The sequence below is a fragment of the Pempheris klunzingeri genome, chromosome 6 (assembly GCF_042242105.1).
Source record: "Pempheris klunzingeri isolate RE-2024b chromosome 6, fPemKlu1.hap1, whole genome shotgun sequence".
NCBI classification, from domain to species: Eukaryota; Metazoa; Chordata; class Actinopteri; order Acropomatiformes; family Pempheridae; genus Pempheris; species Pempheris klunzingeri.
In genome coordinates, this window is record NC_092017.1 from 24618856 (window position 1) to 24644241 (window position 25386).

The following is a 25386-nucleotide window of genomic DNA, read 5'->3' on the forward strand; positions in this document are numbered from 1 at the left end:
TTTGGATAAATGTTGATATTAGTAAAATAAATGAAGTGAAAATAATCATACGCCTAACTAGCATAACTATATACTGCAACAGCATGCATGTAAAAACAGCTGAGGACATTTAATGTTTAACAGCAAAATCAAGGATGTCAGTTTTCACTGAACTGCTGACATTTTACTGGGCATCAAACAGCAGGCAGAAGATGCTGGACTGTGACTGCAATAATCACAAGAATTGACATCATGTCATAGCTGAAACACTTTTCAGAGTTTGTTTTCACCAACTTTGTGCGCCTCATCGTCATTGAGTCAGTTTCGGTGTCATCTTGTAGGTCTGGGTCACCATTCAAGTTTAAATTGTAGGCAAGTGACTGCGACTCCAATGAAAACTTTTAAATGTGCAAAAACATCACAAAAAAAAAAAAAAAAAAAAAAAAAAAAAAAAACTTAAATAAGGAGAACATTGAGCAAAAAAGGCTTTGAAATATTCACATGATTCCAGTGAGCATGGATTGCAAGTCAAAAGATGTATGGATGTTTAAATTAAGTCCAGGCTTAATTATGAAGACTGAATGTTTGACACTTTGAGTACTTATAGGTAATATACAGAAGATCTAGATTTGCTGTTTAAACAGTTAATACATCTAAAAACCCAGTTTTAACTTAGACACCTTCTCAAAATGCAAATCACATTGATCCACATGTGGTTCAATGAAATGAACACTCTTGATATGTGGCACGTGGCCACACATTTAGCTCATTCCAAGAGATCAATCAAAATTCAAATGTGAATTAACTCATTAATCTGGTAAAACATTTTGGCTAACCACCTTCTGTTGTCAAGTGCAGGGTCTAAATACAGGGTGAAAGACATTCATTGTTATATTGATTTAATTCTTAAACCTTTGACTACAAAAAAGGGTTTGAATTATTTGCCAGCTTGTCACCATTGAGGAAATAATTGCTTATAGGCCATACCCATCCACACGGATGTTTTATCTTGTCAGGTTTACACAAATTCACTTGGCTCTGTGATGATAAAGCTGTAATTTCTTCTGCAACAGAGCGAACACTGGATTGAGGGTGAGGTCAAAGAAAGCCCAGTCTGTGCATGCTTGCCCATTCCTGAGGAGAGCTTTACTACCAAACATTTAAAATGTAGGTTGACCAAAGTGGAAGTACCATATTTTTTGAGAGGCCCATTGACTAAAATGCTAAATGCATAATGTAGCACGTCAACCTATAACTCTGATCTACTTTGTTTTGTAACACATACATTTTTTCCCCCAAACACATAAGATTTTCAGTTAGCATGAAGGCAAGGAAATCCAGACCCACTGATGTTTAAATGTTTTATTGAGAAGAAAGTAGACAGACAAACAGGTAAACTTCCCTAATGCCGTGTTCACACTGCAGGATTGAAGCTCTGGTTTCCCCCCCCCACTTCGACAGCTATTGGAGATCAGAGGCAAATCAGCGTCTGCTTAGCACTTGATCGTTTCACGCGAACCAGTCAAAAGATGCGATCAAGGAGCTCGCCCACGACACTTGAAAGATATCAAGCAGGCTAAATATCTGGTTGTGTTGGGAACGGATCGGAGAGAGGGGAGGAAGAGCAGCCAGAAACCACACGCAAGACAAGAAAAGTTGTCCCACGCATGGTATCACAACTGTTCTAGTGCCACTTCTTACATGTGTTAAAAGATATAGCTAGGAGACCAAATAGACTTTCATGGGTTTCTCCTGGTGAAAGATCCTTTAATTTGTGAGCCCCTGACTCTGATCAGTCATGTACCATGCAAATAACAGAGGCTTCAAGACTCCTGATTACAAGACAGAAAGCTGTGTAGTATGAACAGTAGAGCTATCATCATGTCATGTCGTATGACTGAGCTTTAAGTCAGCGAACTACTCACCTGCAAAACCAAGAAATTGACAGCAGAGGCCTGGATGTGAGTTCTCAGCAGCTCCGTTCTTCTTCATGTGGGCTGACAAACAAAAAGCATCACAGCTGAATTAACATTAAGTGAGTCAATCAATTTTTAAAATAAGTTTCAAAGTAATTCCTAAACAAATTCAACATCTAAGTACACTTCAGTGTTTTACCGCTATAGCTGTAGCTGGTCTGGTATGACCTGTAGCTTACAGTGGCTAACATTAGCAAACATTTATGTGGATATTGTTGTCTACTTATACAGTTATGTCCTTTCACTGACTTGAAGACTCTTCTGCTTGTGTTACCAAACATTTTAGCATCTATATATCCACTGATAAGACACTAAGTGTCCACTGTTTGGCAAAAGTTACATAATCTATTAGCAACGGTTTCCAAATCCCTCCAAAACTCTTAGCTAAATGCTTAAATAAGATAGTTAGCTATGTAAACCATAAGATTTCTGGCAGAAGTGTGAATGGTTCAGTGTAGAAAGACACCATAAGACTTACGTTTCTACTGATAAACTACACGCAAAAAGTCAGAGAAAGTATATTAATGTTTGTATGCCAGTTGATATGAGCTAGCTTGTTTGCTAACAGTAGCATTTAGCTTGAACACACTGAAATCCAAAGCTAGCTTAGCTTAGCTTAGCTTAGCCTAGCTAGTTACAGTTGAAGTTGAAGTTGAAGTTTAAGTTAACAGAAATCAAAATCCAGGTTTACTTACCAAAGAGTTCATGTCCTCCAACTTCCACTGGTGCTCGTGCTGAGGGGGCTTTTATAGTGTTGAAGGCGGGGCTGGATGTGTCAGTCCGCCTCCCCGCAGCCTGCACGCTGTGGTCCGGAGGGACGAGGCTTTACGACAGCTCCGCGCCATTTCCGGCACAAACACAGCGACGAAAACATGAGAGGTCAAAAGTTATGGTCCTAAAATATAAGAGAAACGGAACATAACACACAGACATGGTAGGTCGGAGTTGTTATTTACTAACTGGAACGACAGCCTGAAATCAGTCTGATGCTCAGGGGTGTGTTGAAAAGACCGATAACGCTCACTTTAAGCGGCTAAGCTAACGTTAGCTTCACTCCAGTGTGCATGAGCTAGCACGGCGTGACCGGCTAACGTTTGATTTGTAGCTTTATTTTGAAATAGACGTGGCTAACGTGAATGCTGTGGCTTCACAGCACACCACAGCCTGTTCACGGGTCTTTCTGTGTGCGCTGCAACCATATAAACGCGTGTTAAAGGTGGTTTTCTGCTTGTCTGATTCTCTTCATCTGTCTGCAGGCCAGTTCCATGGTGGCAGTGGGACTGGCTCTGGCAGCAGCTGGATTTGCAGGTGAGTAACTCCATTAAAAGGTAACTAAACGATGGGATGTTGCTGATATCCCGATACACCAGTTCCCCACCCTGACAGAGGATGTGGGACAGTTAAAGAGAACTTTACTTCCTCACTGGTGTGAATACCTTGATCACCTTGATCACCTTGACTCTGTCTGGAGTGGAAGTCCCCAGTCTGAATTCAGTGTAAGAAGATCCCACAGCTCTAAATCAATTAAAATTAATTGTTAAAAATTATTACCAAAGAAAAATATGAAATGCACAAATAAAAAGTGAAAAGAAGTACCAGAAATTGAGTTTTGTTCTACCACCAGACCAGTGGTCTTCTTTATTATAAATGGGTAATAACTGTAAAATCATAAACTACTAATATCATATACACACTTTTAGTTTGTCTAAATCAAGTATGCAAAGCAAACTGTAATTAAAAATGAACAAAATGTTATTGTTTAATGTCTTAATAGTTTTCCAGATGTGATACCTGACAGTGGAATTCACTTCATTACATTAAACAGCACTTGGACTACTTTATATCTTATTTTTCTATAATGAAATTAGAAACGCATTCTTAGTAATATTCTGATATTGATTTTAAACATATATATATATATATATTATAGCCTCACTACTAAAAATACAATCAGTTTCAGTGTTTAATTAAAAACACACACACACACACACACTAATATTGATATCAGGTGTGATAAATGTGCCGAACGCTCTCCCTCTTCTTTGTCTCCCAGGTCGTTATGCCATGCAGGCCATGAAGCAGATGGAGCCTCAGGTGAAACAGGCCATTCAGAGCTTCCCCAAGACGGTAAGAGGGAAAAGGTGCATGCACACAACAATAGTGTCTCCAAACGGAAGTATGACACGCTCTAAATACCTCTCAGTCTTCAGCTGTTCAGGATTGTTTTTGCCAGGTTGCTTTGTGAGCTGTTAACTGTTTTTGTTGTCACAGGCTTTTGGAGGAGGGTACTATAGAGGAGGATTTGAACCAAAGATGAACAAGAGGGAAGCTGCCCTGGTTTTAGGTGTCAGGTACGTGGACTCTCTTTCCCACAAATGAAACTCTTAATACCATCAGGCACTGGGCCTGGGTTCAGCCCACCAGCACATCGAGGGTCACAAGTAGTTTAAAGGATCATTTTAGTATTTTTAAACCTGGGCTGTCTATTTTACATACTTTAAGTTCAAAATGACTGGTAGGTACAAAAAAACTTTGGAATTGCTCCAGTAGTTCGCCTCAGCCTGCAGCCGTAAATTGGCTGCGACCAAGCTACAGTGGCAGTAATGTAATGCTCTGTGGCAACAGCATTAGTCAAAGTAGGTCCACTAAAAGTGCTTGTTTTTGTCACTTACAGGCCCAGTGAAGGACCCATTTAGAGAACAGACCTGTAAAATCCTTTTTGTTTAACCAGATACAGCTGTTCTATCTCTAGGTTCAAAGCCACCAGATTCCATTGACAAAACAGTAACTTTACCGTGCAGAAAATAGGAGTTGCAATAGTCTAGTTGCTGTGACTTTTGTGTTTTAACATGTCAGTTTGGATGCACATTATCTCTTTAACACACCAAAGTCCCACAATTCTGCAAACAACCTAACTGATAGAGGCAGTGATGGACCAGCCACCCCTGTGTTCTGCAAGGTAAAATTACTGTTTTTGTCAATGGAGGCTGGTGCCTTTGAAGAGAGAGATACAATAGCTGTGTCTGGTTAAACAAAAGGGATCTTACAGGTCTACCTCTGTAGGGAGCTTTTCCCTCATGTTGTTATACTTCAGTTATAGTTTAAGGGATTATTGTCTATGCTGCATGTTAACCTGTCCTCTACAGCAGAGAACCACTCCTACTCACACTGATCGTTGAGGTTATAATTCACTGTTCTCTCTTTCAGTCCCACAGCCAACAAGAATAAGATCAGAGAAGCTCACAGAAAACTGATGATCCTGAACCATCCAGATAGAGGTAAGCAGGGCCTTAAAAGTTCCCCGTGGGTTTCCGTAGATTTCTGGTTGACACTGTAGGTTACAATGAAGTGCTCAACAGCCTAAGTTGAAAAAAGTACTTAACTAGTTAGAGATGACTTGAATTATTTTATTTGCGAGTACATAAATATAAAGTTAAGAGCGTACGAGCTGTAAAGGAAGAAAGACGAGCGTCCTTGTAATGGTTTTGCTCTTGAACGTGTGTGTGTGTGTCTCTCAGGTGGCTCTCCCTACTTAGCAGCCAAGATAAATGAAGCGAAGGATTTGATGGACGGCCAGACGAAGAAATAAAAAGTGAAAATGCCGCCGATGGCATAAATGTGATTTCACACTGACGTTCTCGCTGCTGTGGCACTGACTGACTGACTGACTTGACTTTTCTAGCTGATTTTTGTCAAATAAAATCATCACTGTACAAATTGTTGACGGAGTTTTGTCATTATGTTGTTTCAGGTTTACTTTTTTTACAGGTTTAGTTTTTGGTTGCTTTGAAAGTTGAATTAAAAATGCTTCAACTTTGGAAACTATTGACTTGGGACTGCTGTAAGAGGGGATTTCCTCGTGGTCAGTATGGACCTTAGACTTTATACAGAGGGAACTATCACAGCAATCTTTAGATGAGCATGAGTGTTGTTTTAAGACAGATTTAAAAAATGTGAACTAGTAATGGAAAGGGCTTTGAGTCCTAAACCAGAGATCGTAACAGTTCACTAGCAATAACTGAACATAGCTCTGACACTGTAAAAGAGCCAACAGCAGATGTCAATGAGATAATATTGTGCTGGATCAGGACCTGCCTCTACCGATAAAAGATAAATAGTATCATAAAATGGGTTTGATGTCTTAAGGACTAAAACTTAATTATGTACCAGAAGGTTTGTTCAAAGTCTTGAAAGTTTGATATTTAATTTTATCTGTAATGTTTTCAAGGTTACGAATACGCTGAAATTCATGTGTACTACAAGATATGGGTTTTACTCTACGCAGCCTCTTATGCTCACCAAAAATCTTTTAATATCTGAAATTAACCATCAGATTTGTTGTCTCACACCAGATGCAGAGCACAGTCAGGTTTGACTGGCAAAATGACAGTTAGGCTTTTTCTGTCTAGTTCTGTTCTGCACCTGGTGTAAGCACATCGGAGGTAGCTGGCAAACTGTTGTACCTGCTCATCAGCTTGTAGAGAGCAGGTGGATTTTGCTTTAGCAACATGCCAGGCTGTCATTTTAATGACAACTTGCCAGTAAAAGTATCTTGGCTTCAGAGAGAAGCCCCAGAATAAGTTAGATGTGATATTTAGAATTTTACTTTAGGAGAAATGTGACTGGAAAATATTCTGGAGCTCCTTTAATATCTGAAGTTTCAGCTTGATGAATATAATGATTCAAGGGGTGAACTGTAAAATGATTTAAATGTGTCACACAAACTGTTTGCTGGTGTTCACATGTTCAAGAATCGCTTTCCTTCACTCTCTCAAGAACAAGAACAGAGCCCAGCAGACGGCAGCAGAGCATATTTGCATTGCTTTTGTACGTTTGAATGTCATATTAATAGACAGAGCCAGACCCATTTGTGTTTCAGATCTACATGGAAGATCAAGTTTATTTAAGAACTACCTGCATACAAAACATATTGCACATCAACCAACCAAAACGATCCTTTAAAAAAAAAAAAAAAAAAACATACTGTAGTTGACCCAACAAAAACACGTGGGATGTCACAACTCTCAGTAGTCCAAATTGTCATTTGTCCTAAAAGAAAACCCTACGAAACGCATGTTGTAGTGTCAAGAAAAAGAAGAGCTTCTGTTGTTTTTATTTTTATTTTTTTTTTAAATACTGTACATTTTTTAAATAAATAAACCAAATAAAACTCCTTCCTCACTGGAACAGTCATGACTAGTTTCCAGCCAGCCAGTTAGTGGAAGAACCATAAAAATGACATCGTCGTCACCTGGGCTTGGTTTTCCAGAAACGTCATCACCAGGCTAGTCTGGGTCCTACCGCTCAAACAGGATTTCTGCAAAAGTGGGCATGTAAAAGGGGATATTAACCTCGGAGATACGGCAAACATGCTTTGTATCTCCTTCGATGTAATTGGATTTCTGGGAGCAAACAGCACTCAGTATCCCTCTTCTTCTATGTGATGAAACTGCCCAGTGTTTAGCGATGAGATGTTCCCAGGAAAACCAGCACTGATGGCTACATCTCTGTCCAGCAATAAACAGTAACAGGCCAGTTTCCAGACTCTGATCTCAGATCTACAATCAACTTTTTTTAAACAGAAAGTTTATGTTTCAGTGCAAAGAAAACAACTCTTCTATGGTTTGTTTCTTTTCCAGACACGTTGTAATAACATTTCTTCTATGACCGAAGTGGTTGCATATCGATAAACAGAAAGCAGCTAATGTCAAACTCCTCAACAGATATATATATATAAAGGATAACTGGATTCATTTTCCCCACAAACATTAAGAATAAACACACCTGATTTTAAAAAGATATGCCTCTGAAATCCCTTCAGGGTCTTTCAGTGTCTGCCTCCGCCTGCCTACCGTGCCGCACGTGTACATACAGACCAAGTAGACGGCTCAGATGGTTCAGCTGTCACAGGTGAGGGCCACCAGGTAACACTGAAATAAGTGAAAAGATTTCAGATGGTGTGCAGAGCCAGGCAACAACATGTTGAATCTATTCTCAAGGCACAACAGCTGATCACATGTATGTCAAACATACTTGGGTTTCCCACAAACGGATCTGCACTGTGGTACTGCTCATGCAGAATATTTAATTTACAAACTACTTGAGATGCACAAAACATCCTGAAAAAAGTTGTGGAAGCATCTTTCAGAGTCAACCTGGTAACAGGCAGACGTTTTTTTTTTTTCTAAAACCCTGCTATGATATTATTTTACCAATAAAAAAAGAACTGCTGCATTCATACCACAGTATGGTTTGAGTGGAATCCCTGTCTGCATTTTATAAATACTGCATTCAGTCTGGCCTCTTCCTGAGCTCTCAATGAAGAGTGGACTGAAAAGTACAGTTAAGTAGATTCTGTAAGTGTGTGTGTGTGTGTGTGTGTGTGTGTTTGACTATCTTTGGCAAGCTCATACAGGAAGAACTATTGTAAAAAAAACTGTAATAAAATGAATAGTTGGACAGAACACATGAGTAAAGGGGAGGTTAAGACCTCTTCAGACCTCTAAAACCTGCAGTGGAACAGGTTTCAAATATTTGTGGAGTAGAAAAAGAACAGTGCCTGTTGCATTTAAATGTTTCACTTTCAAGGCTGCTCCAAAGACAGGGAGATTCCAATCAAGTGCAGCCAAAGAATTTCAAATATTTGAAACCATTTCCTTTGCTCGGGTCTGACTAGGAGAGTCCGTTGACAACGGGCTGTGGGTTGGAGTCCCCCGTGTAGGAGACTTTGGCAGGCCTCTCGGAGGGAGACCTGGGAGCTCTGGTGTCACTGCCGCCCTCCCTGTCTGCAGCATCGTTGTTCGATCCGTTGGTGGTTGCTGGGGCAGACGGCGGGCTGTGCTCAGCGATGGCCTCCACCTTACTCTGAACACAGAAAAGAATGCACTTATAAGTATTCAAATTAATTCACCATGAAGTACAGGGAGAAAAAAAACAACAAAGAGCTGCAGAAATAAGGAGATAAAAAGATTTTACAAAGGTTAACTGTGGTATGCTGATCATTTGTTAATATGGGACATTTAAACACCAACCACATCCTTGCTTTTCTTTGTGTCCTTGGTGGACATCTGTCTGCTCTGAGATTCAGCCCTCGATATGTAGTCCGCCACAGTCACTGTACAGGCAAGCAAACAGAGAGGAGAAAACAGCTGGTCACGACATTATCACTTTTCTTTGAATAACAGAAAAGTCTCTCTCAGCTTTGAGCATGTCACCAAAAGTGAAACACACAGACTGAAAATGTGAAAGCGGCTTGTTAGTACTTTTCAGACTCTGCAGACTTGTTTTTGAAGTACAGACCAGCCTGGAGGCCGTGTACACTTTATATACAACACAAACAGAAAAGTCAAGTTAGTGGTCAGGCTTACGATGACACACCACACGAACTACAACTGCCATTAGTGTAACGGACAGTCTGACACAGTCAAAACAGACAAGCTACTTGGGTTAGCCATATTGTTAGCAAACAAGTATTTTGCCTGTGAAATAATACAAGAAACAGGATATATTCAGTTTGCACGGCAAGCCAGTGTGGACAGTGTAGACCTGTCAGACAACCGACCACCTCCGTCAAATCATTTAGCAAAAGCCTTTTGGGGGAAGCAGCACTTATTACCACATAATTAAAGAGAGCTAAATGATTTTCTAATAACTTCTGTGTTTAGTATGTTGTTGGTGGCACACGAACAAACACCAGGCCTGGTGCACAACCTTTTAGTCAAACATTAGGAGCACTGCTCAGGAGGGGGCATAGCGGCAGTTGCCATGGTTACCTGGCTGCCTCTCCTCAGGCAGGCGGGTGCGGCGACGTCGGCTACGGTTACGACGCTGAGGTTTAGCTTCAGGGTCATCTAGGGGTGTTGGGTCATCACAAAGAGAGGGATTTGGGGCTTAAAATTGCCTTTAAACCAGAAACCTGTCTTTGATCTGCACTGGCTCCTTTTACACTTAAGATGGGAAATGATGCACCGCTGCACATCCTGTGCAGCTCTGAGAGCTAAACACAGCACTCTTAGTGCTATGACAGACTTTCTTATTAGGAGATTCTGCTAAAGAACCGACTGCTTGCTGACGAATGGATTCTGATGGCAACGTTTTACCTAAATCCAATGTTTGAGTTTGTCTGTGCAGGTAGAAATCTTTGACAAAATGATCTTTCCAAATAATGTTGACTTCCCTACCTATTCCATTTTCACTCATTGAGGCGTTGTCCGACTCGCTCATGCCATCCATCAGCGTGGCGTCTTCGTCTGTTCTGCGTCGTCGAGATCTTCTGCGGCGGTTTGCAGGCAAGTTGGACTCACTCGCATCTGTATCAGCTGTCTGGTCTGTCTCAGTGTTTGTCTCGAAGGCTCTATAGGCATGGCTGTCCTCATGGTCCCGAGGCCCGGCTGCACAATTACATCAGATTCACAGAAAATAGGTTCAAACTGCTAAAACTAAGAGTCAAACGACGATATGACACGACGTCTCTTTGTATCCTCTGAGGGTGAATTTTACCAGAGCTGTTGTTATATCCTCCTCTTCCTCCCCTTCCCCGTCCTCCAGGCCCTCCTCGCCCTCTGCCGGGTCCAGGCCTCCTGCGACCATCTCTTTGTGGTCGTGAGCCTCTCTCCCTCTCCCTGCAAGTCAGTCAGTCAGTCAATCCATCAAAAAGTTGTAATGTCAAACATGGGCATGCTCTAGGCTTAACAATAAAAGTGAATGAGCTGTTGTGCATCTTTGGGACTTGATGAAATACAGCTCACCTGTCCTGGTCCTCTCCAGCGAGGGACCAGTCACTGAGCTCATCCCTGCGCTCTGAATCTGTCTCAGAGGCGTTGGACTGCTCTGAGTTGGTGCCTGGAAGAATCAAGCAAACACTTAAGCAAGCAGAGAGGTGGCCACACAGACAGGTTTGGATAGATGATTAAATACTCTGGCACGGTTGGATCCTTGTTTTTGTCCAGATGTTTTAACTTTAATTTTTTCTGATTTCTTGCACACCAGGTGCATTTTTACAGACAATCTGGCAGAGAATAAGTTGATTTAGTAACATTTGATCTTAAAGGTGCCTACCATATCCAGTGCTGTAGCTGTGGCCTCTGCGCCCACGCCCTCGACCATTGTAGGAGCGACTGACATGTAAATTGGACGAGGAGGCATTGGCACTGCCATCTGTATTAAAACCTCCTCCTCTTTCCCCCCTCTCTCCTCTCTCCCTGTCAGCTGGTCGGTGACCCTGGTTGAGCTGACGTAACTGTTCATCAATCTGCATCCTCTCCAGACGGAGCTGCTCAACCTCCTAGAAGGAAAAATAAACAGGGGAAATAGTAAAAATAAAGAGGAATAATTCACAACAAAAGGAGAAGCTAGAAATTCACACATTTCAGAGAGATTATTTTTTTAGTAAGAAGGGTCATCGCTGGATACACATGCATAATCATCATACACACATCTACATCACATCCAGTCGGCCTTGTGCTGCTTATTCTGAATCTTGCTAGGCTGCTTCCCTCTGTATAATCCACAATCTCCCTCAGCTCTTTCTCTAGCTGCTGACCCTCCGCAAGAAGCTCCACCATGTCCTACACACACACACACACACACCAGTGCAAAACAAACACACACAAAGCACCAACACAGCAGGACACACGCCAACAGCACAAGACACACACATACATGCAAAGTGCAAAATGTATACACACCGCTGAACAACTAAGTGACTATTTAAGAAGATTAAGTTGGATTAAATGGTATGTCTTTCACAATTAACACTGCAGATTGGTAAGTAATTACATTTATAGTCAATGTCTAGCAGGTGATTATCAAACTTCAAACTAATTTCAGCTCCATTTGCCTCTTGGACTCATTTGCTTGTGCGCCAACTTCTTTCCTCACACATCCCCTTCTAACTGCGACTGATTGATCCATTAGCTGTAACAATGTGATCTGATCTATGGACTGTCTGTTAAGGTGGCCAACATGCCTCCAATACCACCCACAGTACAAAGATGAGGCTAAATTATCCCGGATACTGGCACTGACATAATGTGCTGGTGGCATCATTTAAAGCTAAAGTCTGCACAGTAGTGGTGTCCCACCCCCTAAAAAATCCTAATATAAGATATATAATATATCCTAATATATGGCTTTTACTCTTCCTCCAAAAAGTTTACTGTTTCATGTCATATAATATACATTTTTTATGATGTTAGACAGTCTTTATCTCAGACAAGTCAGCTGTCTTCACTATAAAACACTATTGTATGGGAAGCCATGATAACTCTTGTATTTACTGCATATAAACACATCGTAAGCACTTTTGCATTTTGTCTGAGGCACCCTAAGGTGTTTATTATTCACATTAAATAATTCAGAATTACTGATGAGTACCTGCACAGCACAAAATCAAAGCAGTGTTACTCTTCAGACTTCAGTTAAGTTAATGAAGCACTACAGATATGCTGGTAGCTGAGTAAATTCCAGTTAGGGCCTTGTATATTAAATTATTATGTCCAGTGTGCCACTTCATGCTGCCAGCTGAATGAAACCCTGCTTGGCCAGGAGACACATTAGGCAGCGGAAAATAGCTCTAAACTGAAGCTGTGGCATTGAGTGAAAGCAAAGAATTAGCAAAAACAAAAAGCACAAACATACGTCAAAAGCCTCTTTTTCCTCAATTCGTCACACACACACACACACACACACACACACACACACACTCACGCACACACACAGGTATTCTTACATTGAGGTAAGAGATGTGGTACTCCAGCAAGACCTGGACATTGCCAATACTCTCCTTAGTACCGACAAAGGTGAACGGGACCATTCCCTGTGTCAACAAAACACAAAAGCCCAACACACATGTTAGTATGAGACTGGCTGAACCAAGAGGAGAGAGAGTGAGTACATCATTTGTATAGAGCAAAACAAAACTGGTGACATTTATTAGTACTCTACAGGAAGCTTTAGCAGGGGCAGTAAAGATGTGGCAGTAGCAGGCTTACTTCCTGTCGGGGCTGCTTGGTGTCATTGTCTCCTTCTATCCTGACTCTCACCACACCAGACTTGTCCACAATTTCCTGGATGACTTTACCGTTTTTACCAATCACTTTGCCTGGGGGACACAGAGCAGGGGGGGGGGGGAGATGAGAAGGTGACATTGAAACAAAGTTAAAAAGATGATGAACTGAGTAAATAACAATGCTATATGGAGGAGTTCTGCATTTTGAGAAATTAGTAGTCAATTTGGCACCTTCCTTCTGGGTTGTGCAGAAGTGTGGACATGTTTATTTGTGCTTGAGAATATAACTGCAGAGAATCACTAAAAAAATAACGTTTAATTCACTCTGTAGCTTGCTCGTCCACTGTTGCTCTCTTAGTACATCAGTGGACTAATTTCCCTAAATTTAGCGGGTCTTTAGACTGTGGTGTAAATGTAGAAAACAACAGGCTGAAGGAACCTTTCAGTTCCTTGAAAAAAAAATGAAAAATTCCTAGGACTGAAGATTCTGGGTGCAGGTTGGAAATGTTGCTAATGTAATTTTAGGAGTTTTTCATCCTAAATCACACAGACAGTCTAATGAACATAAGATAGCAGTGTGTAGATAGGTCATTTTAGCTGCACTGTGAATGCCCCAAGTAATCAAAAGTTTATCTCCTTGGTCAGGCAGTGAATGTGTGTGTCTACATACCAACAAGGTTCCTGGGCACCTGGACAGAGTCCTCTAGAAACTCCAGGTAGCCCCTGGCCTTCTTCACTGCCTCTGCTGACTAAAGGACAACTCAGAGTTACATTGTCTGTTGTACTCTAACATAAATGCACAGTCAACAATAAGCATCTGTGTTTTCTACATACAATTAGCACAGTCAGCTTCTGGATACAGACAGGTAATCAAAACGTAAGTGTCAAGTGATCAAATCCACTTAAAATAACAAAAAATATGAGAATTAAACATATAGAAACTCTCCCACATACATCCCTGCTTGTTTCAATATAAACACAAGTTTAATTATATCCACACTTTTTTCTAAGGACGCATTTCATTTATTTGTTTTCCTGATAAGTGAAAGACTCCTGCCACCACCAACACTCAGGCCTACGACTCCATACCTCTCCATAAATCCTGAACGTGCCAGTCTCCTCATCCAGCTCAATGGCAGTGGTACCTGGGACTTTCCGTGCTTGCTGGATGTTGCTGCCATGGCTGCCGATGGCCAGGCCCATTAGATCAGCTCTCACCGTAAACTCCTCCTGGAAGGATGACACCAGCTGCCGGGAGCTCTACACAAACACAATTAAAAGTTTGCTTTGTTGTTATCTCATCTTTTAAATAGTTAATATTTTAGCTTTTATATTTTACTTTTTTATAGCCAGACTGCCGAAAGATATTGAAAGTTATCAAAATTTGCTCTTGAAATGCCGTCACTGTTTCTTTCATCTGCGGTCTAATCATTAAACACATTTGGGTTAACATGACTTTAAATGATTATAAAATGTAAATATTCTTGGTTCTCCTGCTACAGGCTGTGACAACACAGACACTCCTATGAAATGTTTAACTTAACTTGTCTTCAGTGCTGTTTTAAGTAATATTATGTGGCATCATGGTATGATCATGTTTACCAACTGCCCTTCTTGTTATCATGGAGGTTACCGATAGTCCCCCCCCCCCTTGCACGAGCACTGAGCTGCCTATGTGACCACCGGTCATCATCACTACTGTGCCTAAATAACAGTGTCCTTGTTACCAACTGACCTCCAGGTGTTTTGTAGCCTCGTGGTTGCGTGACATTAACAGCAGCTTGGTCCTGATGCTGCGCAGGTGCATGTCACTCAGCAAAGACACACGCTTCACTGTCGTTTCATTGATGGACTACACACACACACACAGACACACAGAGGAAATATCAAAAATACTTTGTAGAGCTGCTCCTCTTGTCGATGACGATATGATAGAAAGGAATAGCTGAGTCATCGCAGTACAAACATACTGAGTGGGACAAAGCTGCGACATATGATGTAGCGTATTATAAATATCCAAATGTCATCACAGGGTTTTGGAAAGTCAGTTACCATAATCACGAGTTCGCTGGTCTCAGGGCAGTATGTGATGCGACAGGCTCCAACCGCTTTCTTAAAGTCCTTATGGGCATTCTCATTCTGGCACCTGTAATACCAGATAAATGTGTTACTTATGTATGTAATGTAGTGGCAATAGTCATTTTTACATTTCATTTTCACTGAAAAAAATATAAAAATGGTGATGATGTGATTTTTTTCTGGGGCCTCTACCTGTAAACAAGCTTGTTCCCTTACAACTGGAGAACATGATTTGTAGGCCAGGGTAATTTATTACAGTATAAAGTTATTGCTGTACATTTTAGCTTTAATTAAAAAATTGCAGCTGCTGTGATTTAGATATTTCACTTGTTGTTCGGTCTTAAGAGAAATGCAAACTTGGTATCAGCATATATATATATGGAGAGAACAAGCCTGTGAATTTAAGATTTGCTAAATGTTGTCAGTGTGGAGCTGCTGTACGTACGCTTCTTGTAGATCCTGAGGAACAGGGACAGCGCACTTGTGAAAGGAGTTCTTGGTGATGGCCTTGTTGGGGTTGACCAGACGCAGACGCTCAAAGGTCACTATTTCATTGTAAGTGGCATCGCAGGCTGCATACTCTATCACGTAGAACTGAAAAGACACAGTGTGAAATAAAACCTTCAGACACCAACATGAAAGAGATATTTCACAGATTTTGTACTACTACAATGCGAGTAGTAAATGCAAATGAACCATGTTTAATTTTCGTCCATGTTGGCTGCAGCCTGAGCTCCCCACTTGTCATCCAGCCAGCTGTCCATTAAAAATGTACCATCTCTAGAGCTGTTGTTCGCCTTCACAGTAAAATAACAGTAATGATTTTATTGTTAAGCCAGCTGTTTAATTGAACAACAGTCAGTAAATGTCCATTTTGCATCATGTGTCGGACAATGAGCTGGATGACAAGGGGGGGGGGGGGTTCTGGCTGTAAGTAACACGGAGGAAAGTTCACACTGTAATGATAGAAAGCTGCCTGAAAATCAGCAGTCTGCAGTATTGGTCAGTTTTAATGAATGATAGCATTGCTAAACCAAAATATCAGTAAGAGCTTTACATACATTAGTGTTCATTTACAATGTAAATATTCAGTGTGTATAGTATAAAAACTTCTTCAAAAGGAACAACACTCACATCTCCCTTCATCATGCGAACTTTAGCCAGCCACCAGCCGCAGGGCTCCTGTTCATTGGCTCTGGAGAAGATCTGACAGGAGATTCAGACCAAGTCAGTGAGACACAGACAGAAAGGGATGAGGAAACAAGGACAGAAAAAGAAAGACTGAGTGTGTCCTCCTCACCTCCACCTCCTCGCCCTCTGCAATCTCCTTCTTGACGTCAGCGGGCGGCGGCATCCTGACATCAGTGAAGGGCACCTGGCGCTCTGGCTGCCAACTGAAAACACGACAACGGTTTCTTACCTTGCTAAAACATCCAAAATTTTTTAACTTGACATGTTTTATGAATAAAGTTGGAATACGGGAGGAAGAGAGACTCACTTGTTCTCATAGGCAATGGTGAGAGAATCATCGTGGACATCTTTGACAAAGCCCTGCAGGACAGACACAGACACAGACAGCGGCAAGCACATCAGAGCTGAACATATGTAAAGTATTCAGGAGATTAAATGTGTATTTTCAGCCACTTAGCAATCTTGTGTGAAGTCAGGGTGTTGATTATACTCCACTTTAATAGAAACATAGAATCACAAAGCAACATCACTCAGGAGTTCAGCCGGATTCAGCCTGAGCTGCTAACAAGTAGGGACGTGGACAAAGTGACTCATGAAACCAGGGTTGGGCAGTGGAGGAATGTGGCCGAGTACATTTAATCAAGTTCTTTTCTCCAGTACAAATGTGACATACTTAACTGTTTCGTGCAACATTTAAGAGGCAAATGTTGTTCTTTTTTTTTCCTACTATATTTAACTGACAACTTAAGTTACTGGCGACTTTTCAGATTATAATATTTCACACATCCCTCTATCCTGTGAAAACCATGTATTGCAAAATTTGGTGATTTTGAATTTGAATTTTTCTGATAAACAGAAAGATTACATGTTCTATTATGAATTTAGAATTATATCCTGTTTCTTATACTTTAAAACCCTCTTGTATTAGCTGGAAAATGCACTGCCCATGTTACAAACATGCCATGACCTTATATAACATGATGGATTACTGTAGATTAAACTACCCAACAGTTTATAAAGTAGTTAAAATTAGCGCAGCCTTAAAGAACCAGTGTGTCGGATTTAGTTGCATCTAGAAGTGAGATTGCAGATTGCAACTAACTGAATACCTCTCGGCTCACCGCTCTCTTTCCATGCATGTAGGATGTAGGATGTAGGATTTGTGTTCCCTTACTTTTTCTTGCACTAAATAACAAGTATAATGTGTGTCACAACACAAAACGGTATTCCTCTTCTTTCTTTTTATTCGTCTGGTATTCCATCACCATTCGTACATGGTATTTGTCATCTTTCTATTATTCTGGCTACCAAATTCAAGCTGCCACTAAATACGCCTTTGTTTGTCCATTCTGGGCTACTGTAGAAACGTGGCAATGCAACAAAAATCTGTGGAAGACCTGCTCCCTATGTAGATATAAAGGGCTCAATCTAATCTAATGAAAACACAACCGCTCTTAGTGAGATTAAATACCATTTTCAATTTTTGCTCATAGATGCCCCTATATCCTACAAACTGCACCATTAAACATCCTACAGCTGTAAACTGTAACATACACATTAATGCACTTGTAAAAACTAATATAATAATATATATGTATGAGTACAACATTGAAAAGGACCATTATTCATAATGATATTGACATTCTTGATGCCTGAAGTTGCTGATAATACTGTTGCATGCATGACTTCTACCGGTCATATTTTCCTGGTGAGGTTGCTACTTTCACTTAAGTACAGTAGTGTATTTCTTCCACCACTGGAGTTGGGTAAACTGAGAAAAAAAACATTGAGGGAAGGATCAAATGGTGAAGTAGCAGAGGCGATGAGGGAAGGAGAGAGGAGACACGGAGGGGGAGATGGGAGGAGAGGCGATGGGGCTGTTTGCAGGGAGCAGGTCTAGAAATAGCTTCCAGTCTACAGTATCAGTGACCCCACTCCTGACATGCCAGCTGGTCAGGATTGACAAGGAACAGCTGGCACACACACACATACATACGAAAAATAGCTTCGGCATGATGAGGCATCAAATAATAGACAGCAGTGGAGTTAGCAGTAGGTGCAGATGAACGAGAGCTTAAAAATCCCTGTCCCAACAAGCTATGGTGCCTCCTAAATATCACATGTTAGTAGATTCAATGCTGTGGGATCTCTAACAGAGTCCAATAATAGCTACACAACTCCAACAACCGTATAAATTACTAAAACCTACAGTCGGCTGCACATCCAATGCGACGTCCAACCACAGTTTACTTGAACCTCTTTAATTGACGTCAACAGTTCGGCAACTAGCAAGTTAGCTAACTTTCAGCTAGTGGACGCTGCCGCCGGACCTCAAATAACATAAATAACAGCCTTTATCCGATATATGTTGCACGTATCGCAGGCTATATCGCGTTTCGTCCACTTTGAAGTACAAACAAAGGTCGGTAAAACAAAAGTGACAGTAGGCGAAGACTACGAAGACGATGCTAGCTTAGCCAGCTAATCTCGGCTAGCATTGCTAATACAAGCTAATGGCAGCCAGATAGAGGGTTCAGAGCAAGCTGGGAGCTTTTGTCGTGTTCCGTAAGACTTCAGCTAAAATACAGTATCGTGTAACAGGCGACAGCGTCTATTACTGGATGAATAAGCCGGTGTTTACCTTGTAATAAGCCCCGTTGGAGCCACGGACCTCCACCGCCAGTTCTTCCATATTGGACACGCAAAGGATGTCGGGAGGACAGGTGCTCCTTAAAGCATCAGGAGAGAAGTTTGTAGGCTGCAGAGGTCTGTGCTTTGTGTACTTTTACTGCTTATTGTCGTACCTCTGTGCACATGTAGCTCACTAAAATGCTTTATTGTGTTTCCTTACATGTATAATCACAGACTATAAGCATATTACTGTAGTGTTTTGGTTGCCATAGCCTTTAAAGATGAGTGTATTAAAAGCAGTGGTGGAGGAAGTATTCAGATCTTCTACTTAACTAAGAGGACTAGTACCACACTGTATAAATACTGTACTTCAGCTAAAAGTCCTGGATTGCAAATGTTACTTGGGTGAAACTGGTCTTAAGGAGGTTTTGGGTGCAGGAAGCATTCAGATCCTTTACTTTAAGTATTTCTATCACACTGTTCTTAGTATAAATATGTGATTATAATTAGAGTATTAAACTAACCCAATGCTATGACTTGTCTTACTCGTGCATTAATGTAAAAGCAGGATCTCACAGGTGTTCACCACCCTCACCTTGTGTAACTCCCTAGCCGACACTGTGGAGGCCCAACATCACCCAAGACCTCAAGTAGAAGATCAGCTCCCTCACCAGCTAAAACTCAGTAGAGGATGTACTTCATGAAGCCAAAGACGATGACAGTTCACTTCAACACCTCCATCACCGTCTGAAATGTGTCAGTCACTCAGCTGAGGTGATTGGCAGCAACCTGCCATCTCTCCAGGATCTCTGCACCTCCAGGCCTGTGAACTTAACCCCCCCAACATGGGCTCTTATCCCGCCTCATAGACACTACACATTACATTAACGTAAAGTCTCCACATCTGTCCCTGTATGTTACATTAATGTATGTATATCTGGACAATTAATGTTGTACATTGCACATATTCTTTATACTTCATACTGTGAACAATGGCACAGTCGGTGGTTCGTGTGGTTCATATTACTGTACAGCTCTTTCAGTAAAAAAAAAAAAAATTCTTATTGTAAATCTTCCTATTTCATATTTATGTTCCTTGACTTGCTTTTTACTTTCTATTTTCTCTTATTCTGAGTATTATTATGCACCAAAATGCCAAGAGAAGTTCCTTTTATGTGTAAACTTACTCAGCAATAAGGAAACTCTGATCCTGATTCTGAAATTATTACAGTAATTAAAATAAAGTAATAAAGTAACAATCATGTTCATTAATTCACAATCTGCTGGTATCACAGTCTGTAAATACTTTACTCAATTACTGTATTTAACTACAGTTTTGAGATACTTGAGAAATTCCAATTCATTTTACTTGTAGGCTACTTATTTCAGAAACAAACAATACACTTTTCTACATGTATTTGATTGTCCAAACAAAATGTTTAGATCAGATAAGACACTTAGTACACAGTACAGTATAGATAGTATAGTATAAATGTATACTATTTAATTTTTATTCATTTGTTTATCTATTCCATTTAATTCCCTATTTCTTATACATGATGTGTAGGTATACTGTCTAGGTATACTGAAAAAAATATAAACAATCAAAGAGAGGATATGAATAACAATAACAGAATATTAGAAAAATAAATCGTACAGACTGACGGCCACTGAGGGATCTTCTGTGTAAATGTGTCAGTCTGACAGTCATTCGTAAAGGCATGAAGGGGGTTGAGAGCTACATAATTAAATAATATACAGTAATTCAACAGTGCTTCTACTTTTAATACTTAAAGTACAGCCAGTTTACATTGATTTAGTTAAGTAAGATTTAATGAAGTATTATTATACTAGTGGTATTGTTACTTTCTCTGGAGTAAAGGGTTCAGATACTTCTCCCACCACTGGCTCGAGCATAACGTTTTTTAACATATTAGGGGGATGGAGCACCTCTGCAGTCGCGATTGGTTATGGTTAACGCATTCTACATGGCCACATGCCAGCGAGCCTTGATGGTCATCAAACCTTCCATTTCCTGTCTGCACTATCTAATAAAGCTGAAAAAATGGCCAAATAAACTTTGAGAAAACCTGTTAGATGGATTATAGCAGGATTTTAGTTTGCCCAACAAAGCCTTGGTTTCTTCACGTATCATGTATTACTTATTTAAATGGCTTGTCATGTGTCTTTGGATAAGTACATTGAAAATATCTACCTGTGGTTTAGTCACTTTTGAACTTAAGACAGAGATAGACTTCGTGGTCTATCTCCAGTCTTAAACCTCTTATTACATCTTAAAATGCAGCTTTACAGGTGATGTGATTACAGTGAGCAGCTGGGAGGAATCATATAGTTGGAGGAATTATTCTTCATCCTATTCTGATAAAGCAAACCTCATGTTGTGCTTACCTCAAGAAGGAACAGAGAAGAAGAGAGCAACAACAACGGGGGACTTTACCTCACTTACGTGAAGACTCCTGGTTGCTCTGCTCTGGCTGGTATTGTCCAGGTGTTGAACAGGTCCAGTAAATCCCTGCGTGCATTTTAAACACAAGCCAGTTTAAAGTCATACTGAGTGAGGCAATGGCAGTCACTGTATGGGTCACTGAATGAGCATGTAAACAGTAGCAAACAATGCAGATGTGACCTCAGCTGGACAAAAATAATCAATGATATGCAAGATTTTGAAGCAGCTCTCAAAAGAGCAACCTTTACCAGAACACTAAGTTGTGTTTGTTCATCTCTTCAGTCCATTTTCAGACACTTGTAGCAGCTGGACTGGGTCTCCTTGTTGAAAAAAGGCGTTAATGAGACATATTTTTGATATGTACTGTTGCTTTTAAGGTAGGAATGCAATAAAATGAATAATCACCACACAAACCCTTGTTCATCTGGTGAATCAAAACATTATGTCGAACATTTTACTAACTATTGTTATGTTATGCAGAAGAATAACAAGCACAAACATTTTAGCTGATGTCTTTCTTCAGTGTCCAGGCTGAAGTAATGTAATATACTGTATTTTCCATTATCAAAATGAACTGGCTGGGCTAGTTTACCTTATAGGACAAACAAATTATTAAAGTCAGATATAAGATTTGTCATGTTTGGCTCCTGTCACATAATTATTTAGCAGATATTCATTAATCCCTCACAGAGGAAATAATGTGGTACAATGTGAAATTAGAGAAATACAAAGCGACTGCCAAAATATCACATTTTTAATACTAAGAGTACTTGACTGAAATTATCTCTGTAATTCCAACATGATTTAATCCTTCATTCATTCAAGCAGAAGTAGGTGTTTGTCAGAAACAGCTTGTTTAGCGTGGTGTTTCCTTCACTGACATTCACAAATTCTTGGGCAAACACACATTAGACATGACAATGAGCAAGAAGTCATTCAAACAGGGAGCCGGCGCTGGCTCATCTTTTAGAAACAACCGCTGTGACACCTAGTGGCCAACAGTTACCCTCCTGGGGACCGTTCCTCCTGTTCAGCAGATATTTATTCTGATTTGGCACCACCGTGAGACTGCACTAGAGAAATGCTACAACACAGTCAGTAGTGAAAACAAACTTCAATGAGGCATACTGTTGTCAAATCAAGCCAAACCCAGGGTTGGAAATATAGACAACATACTGTTGTTAGCGGTTTAATACCAGAAATAATTTGAGTGAGTTTGGATTTTGTTGGTGCTGCAAAAGTAGCCTGTCAAGCTGTGTTGAAGTAGGTCTAGTTGGGCTGAGATACAAAAGCTGATCAGTTTTAAGTTAAAATGGAAAAGTCACTCTGACTTCTGCATGAATTAAAATCATCACTTAATCAACCTGAGAGACATTTAACTGAGGTGAACAGAGAAGTAGCCCCCAAACACCAATACTCATGACTCCCAGATATTTAAACACACTTTAGTATATTAATGCAAAATAACAACTAAATCTGTTATCTCTCAGTATGTTTATATTATGTTTGCCGATGCCATCAAAGGTTTTTAGCAGTAAAACATACTTATTTTTCTCTTTTGTAGGCAAACTCTTCCCAGTAATGTAGCTGAAGATACGAAACATTTCTATGTGAAAAATTACTGACTGAGCCTTTTAGAAAGTTTATATAATCCCCTGAAAGTGTTACATTCAACAGGTATGAGGTAGATTTTGTCATTATGAGCTACAAAGGAGGCATTCGACATCCAAAACAAATATCATTTTCATCATTGTCATGTTAACGTTTATAACACGGTAGACATTATTATAAAAGTGTCCTCTCTAACACATATGGGCCATATGGACATACAGTAGTTCAGTGGAAAAGTGGACGTGGAAGTTTGGGCAAATACAGTTCAGATAAAAAAGTAAATGGTAAGTACACTAATAATTAAATAGAGGTGTATACAAATGAGCAAACAAGCACAGTGGTAAATCTTTAAAATCTACCTCAAAGTAGCAGTAGTAGTATTAGTATAGACACATAATGCAGTATGGATATTACGTCAAAATCACCTTGTTTAAGTGATACTGTATCACATTTAACCACGTACATTTAGTTAAGATATAAAGAAGTGTTTATTTGTAATGACATATCAAATACTCTCAGGTTTTGCTGTTTTTTTTGTGTCTGATTCACCACAGTGGCTGCAGATCCCTGTCTTCATCACATAAGAACCATTTCTGTCACATTTCTATCGCACGCAAAGAAAAATGAAACAAGTGTACGGTTCAGTATTAAGTCAATCCATGTAAAAAGCTTAAAAAACAGACAAAGGAAGCTGCTGCACGATAAAATAAAGATGAATTACTATGCAACAAAACTAAGAGATATATGTCTCTAAGGATATTCTAAGGTAAATCTCGAAGTACTCTGACAATGTGACGATGGCGTGGCAGAGATGAAGACAGCATGTTCCTGTAATGTTTGTACTTGTGTGTAATTCAGTGCACATGTGCATCTCTGTGGTGAAAATACTCTGCTTGGTCTGAAGACATTACCACAGACCCTCACAGTCTGCCTGATAGTCTGTTCTCACGTTCTGATTTAAACCAGTTTACCAATTCCATTATGCTAAGCCCGAACACTGGTTGGGAAATGATGAACGATTATGTGAAACACATAATCTCCCTGCTGCACCATCATTGCAATATGACAGCCAAATTTCATTCATCCTATCCAATTTCTTCCTTATTTAAGGAAAGAAAATTACTGGTCCCAGTAATCAGATATGTAGCGAGGCTGTGTGCAAGAGTTAAGCCCACTCCCATTAGGCTTTCTGCCTTGCTCCTGCTGTAGTCAAATACACACACACACACACACACACACATACACACACACACACACAGAGGAAGGCAGATACACATGTTCCACATGTCTGACCCTCCTCAGTTCTCACATCCCCTTTCACCCGTTTCAAGGACTATTATTTGGCCTTGATATATTCTCTACAACATCATCCGTTAGCGATGCCAGTTTGAAACACAGTGTCCCTTAAGTGGTTTAGAGAGCTGCAGACAGGCAGTTCTCCCACACACACACACACACACACACACAATTCAAACTCTCTCCCTCTCTCTATTCTGAAAAAGGCCCTGCACAAATGTTCTTTTTGCAAACAACAACATCATTTTTGAAATAATATAATAATAATAATAATAATACTAAATTAGATAAGAATGTAATTTTGTCTTCTTGGCCGTGATTATCCTCAGACAAAAATCAAAATGTAATGATGAGACATTATTTGGCACCAATGTTCATTCTCCTTCTCTCTCCATGGAGTAAAAATCACCAGTGAGCTGTTATATTAAACACCATGTAATTTATTGCTAATATACTCTGGACATCATAGGCTCTTAGAAAGCTCCAGTGTCACAAACAGAGGGAGTTGTATTGAGCCTATGAGTGTTTGTTCTCCTGCACACATGTCCAATTTCTCTCTCCAATCGGGAATGCATTATAGGTGTAATTGAAAATTAGTAGTACATCTTTTCTTTTTTTTCAGGGGGTAATTTATCAGGCTTCATTGTTCCTGTGTGACACCTCCAGGGCCTGTTTCTAACAAGGAGCCTGGAGCACCGAGAGGCTTTCTGCTTGCCCAGGCCCCGCAGTGCTTTCTCTGCTTTGTCACTAATTGTGGCCTCCTCTCCACTGAATTGTGATTCAGGTAAAAGAGCTTGTTGGCTCGATGCAACGAAGCTGCCGGTGACGCTCTCGCCATTATCAAAGATACTCTTGATCTTTTCAAAAGCAGGAAATAGATTTTTTTTTTTCCCAAGCCCCTGTTCAATCACACAGGGGGTTGAGAGGAGGAGGAGGAGGAGGAGGAGGAGGAGGGGGGAAGTAATTTGCAATGCGTCCATTAGTTCTTCATTAAAGCAAGATTAAATTGCACCTCAAATCACATCTGCCTTTTCTAGAGTAAAGGGTGACAGTTTTAGGGCCAAAACTAATTACTAGTGCCAATGAATGAGAGAGGAAAACAGGGCTGTTTTTACATGAGATAGTGTGGCCTGTCATTATATTCAGAC

The 25386-nt window shown here is 40.3% G+C and overlaps 2 protein-coding genes across 6 annotated transcripts; one reads left to right on the plus strand and one right to left on the minus strand.

Moving 5' to 3' along the window:
* The first annotated feature begins 2753 nt into the window (after positions 1 to 2753).
* On the plus strand, positions 2754 to 5677 carry dnajc19 (DnaJ (Hsp40) homolog, subfamily C, member 19). The gene is made up of 6 exons (XM_070832551.1): positions 2754 to 2889; positions 3212 to 3263; positions 4009 to 4082; positions 4227 to 4306; positions 5163 to 5233; positions 5474 to 5677. The coding sequence occupies exons 1-6, from the start codon at positions 2887 to 2889 to the stop codon at positions 5542 to 5544; spliced, it is 351 nt and encodes a 116-aa protein (XP_070688652.1). The 5' UTR covers positions 2754 to 2886; the 3' UTR covers positions 5545 to 5677.
* A 1146-nt stretch (positions 5678 to 6823) lies between these two features.
* Positions 6824 to 18938, minus strand: fxr1 (FMR1 autosomal homolog 1). 5 transcript variants are annotated; one of them, XM_070831697.1, is made up of 18 exons: positions 18875 to 18938; positions 16541 to 16593; positions 16343 to 16436; positions 16177 to 16248; positions 15488 to 15636; positions 15016 to 15109; positions 14699 to 14815; positions 14053 to 14223; positions 13634 to 13712; positions 12947 to 13056; positions 12685 to 12771; positions 11013 to 11238; positions 10703 to 10796; positions 10455 to 10576; positions 10136 to 10345; positions 9728 to 9805; positions 8987 to 9069; positions 6824 to 8819 (listed from the first exon to the last, which is right to left on the minus strand). In XM_070831697.1, the coding sequence occupies exons 1-18, from the start codon at positions 18923 to 18925 to the stop codon at positions 8628 to 8630; spliced, it is 2082 nt and encodes a 693-aa protein (XP_070687798.1). In that variant the 5' UTR covers positions 18926 to 18938; the 3' UTR covers positions 6824 to 8627. The 5 variants fall into 5 exon arrangements, with proteins under 5 accessions (XP_070687798.1, XP_070687797.1, XP_070687796.1 ...); XM_070831696.1 differs by having other exon boundaries at positions 12685 to 12777; XM_070831695.1 differs by having other exon boundaries at positions 12685 to 12780.
* Positions 18939 to 25386: the final 6448 nt, after the last annotated feature.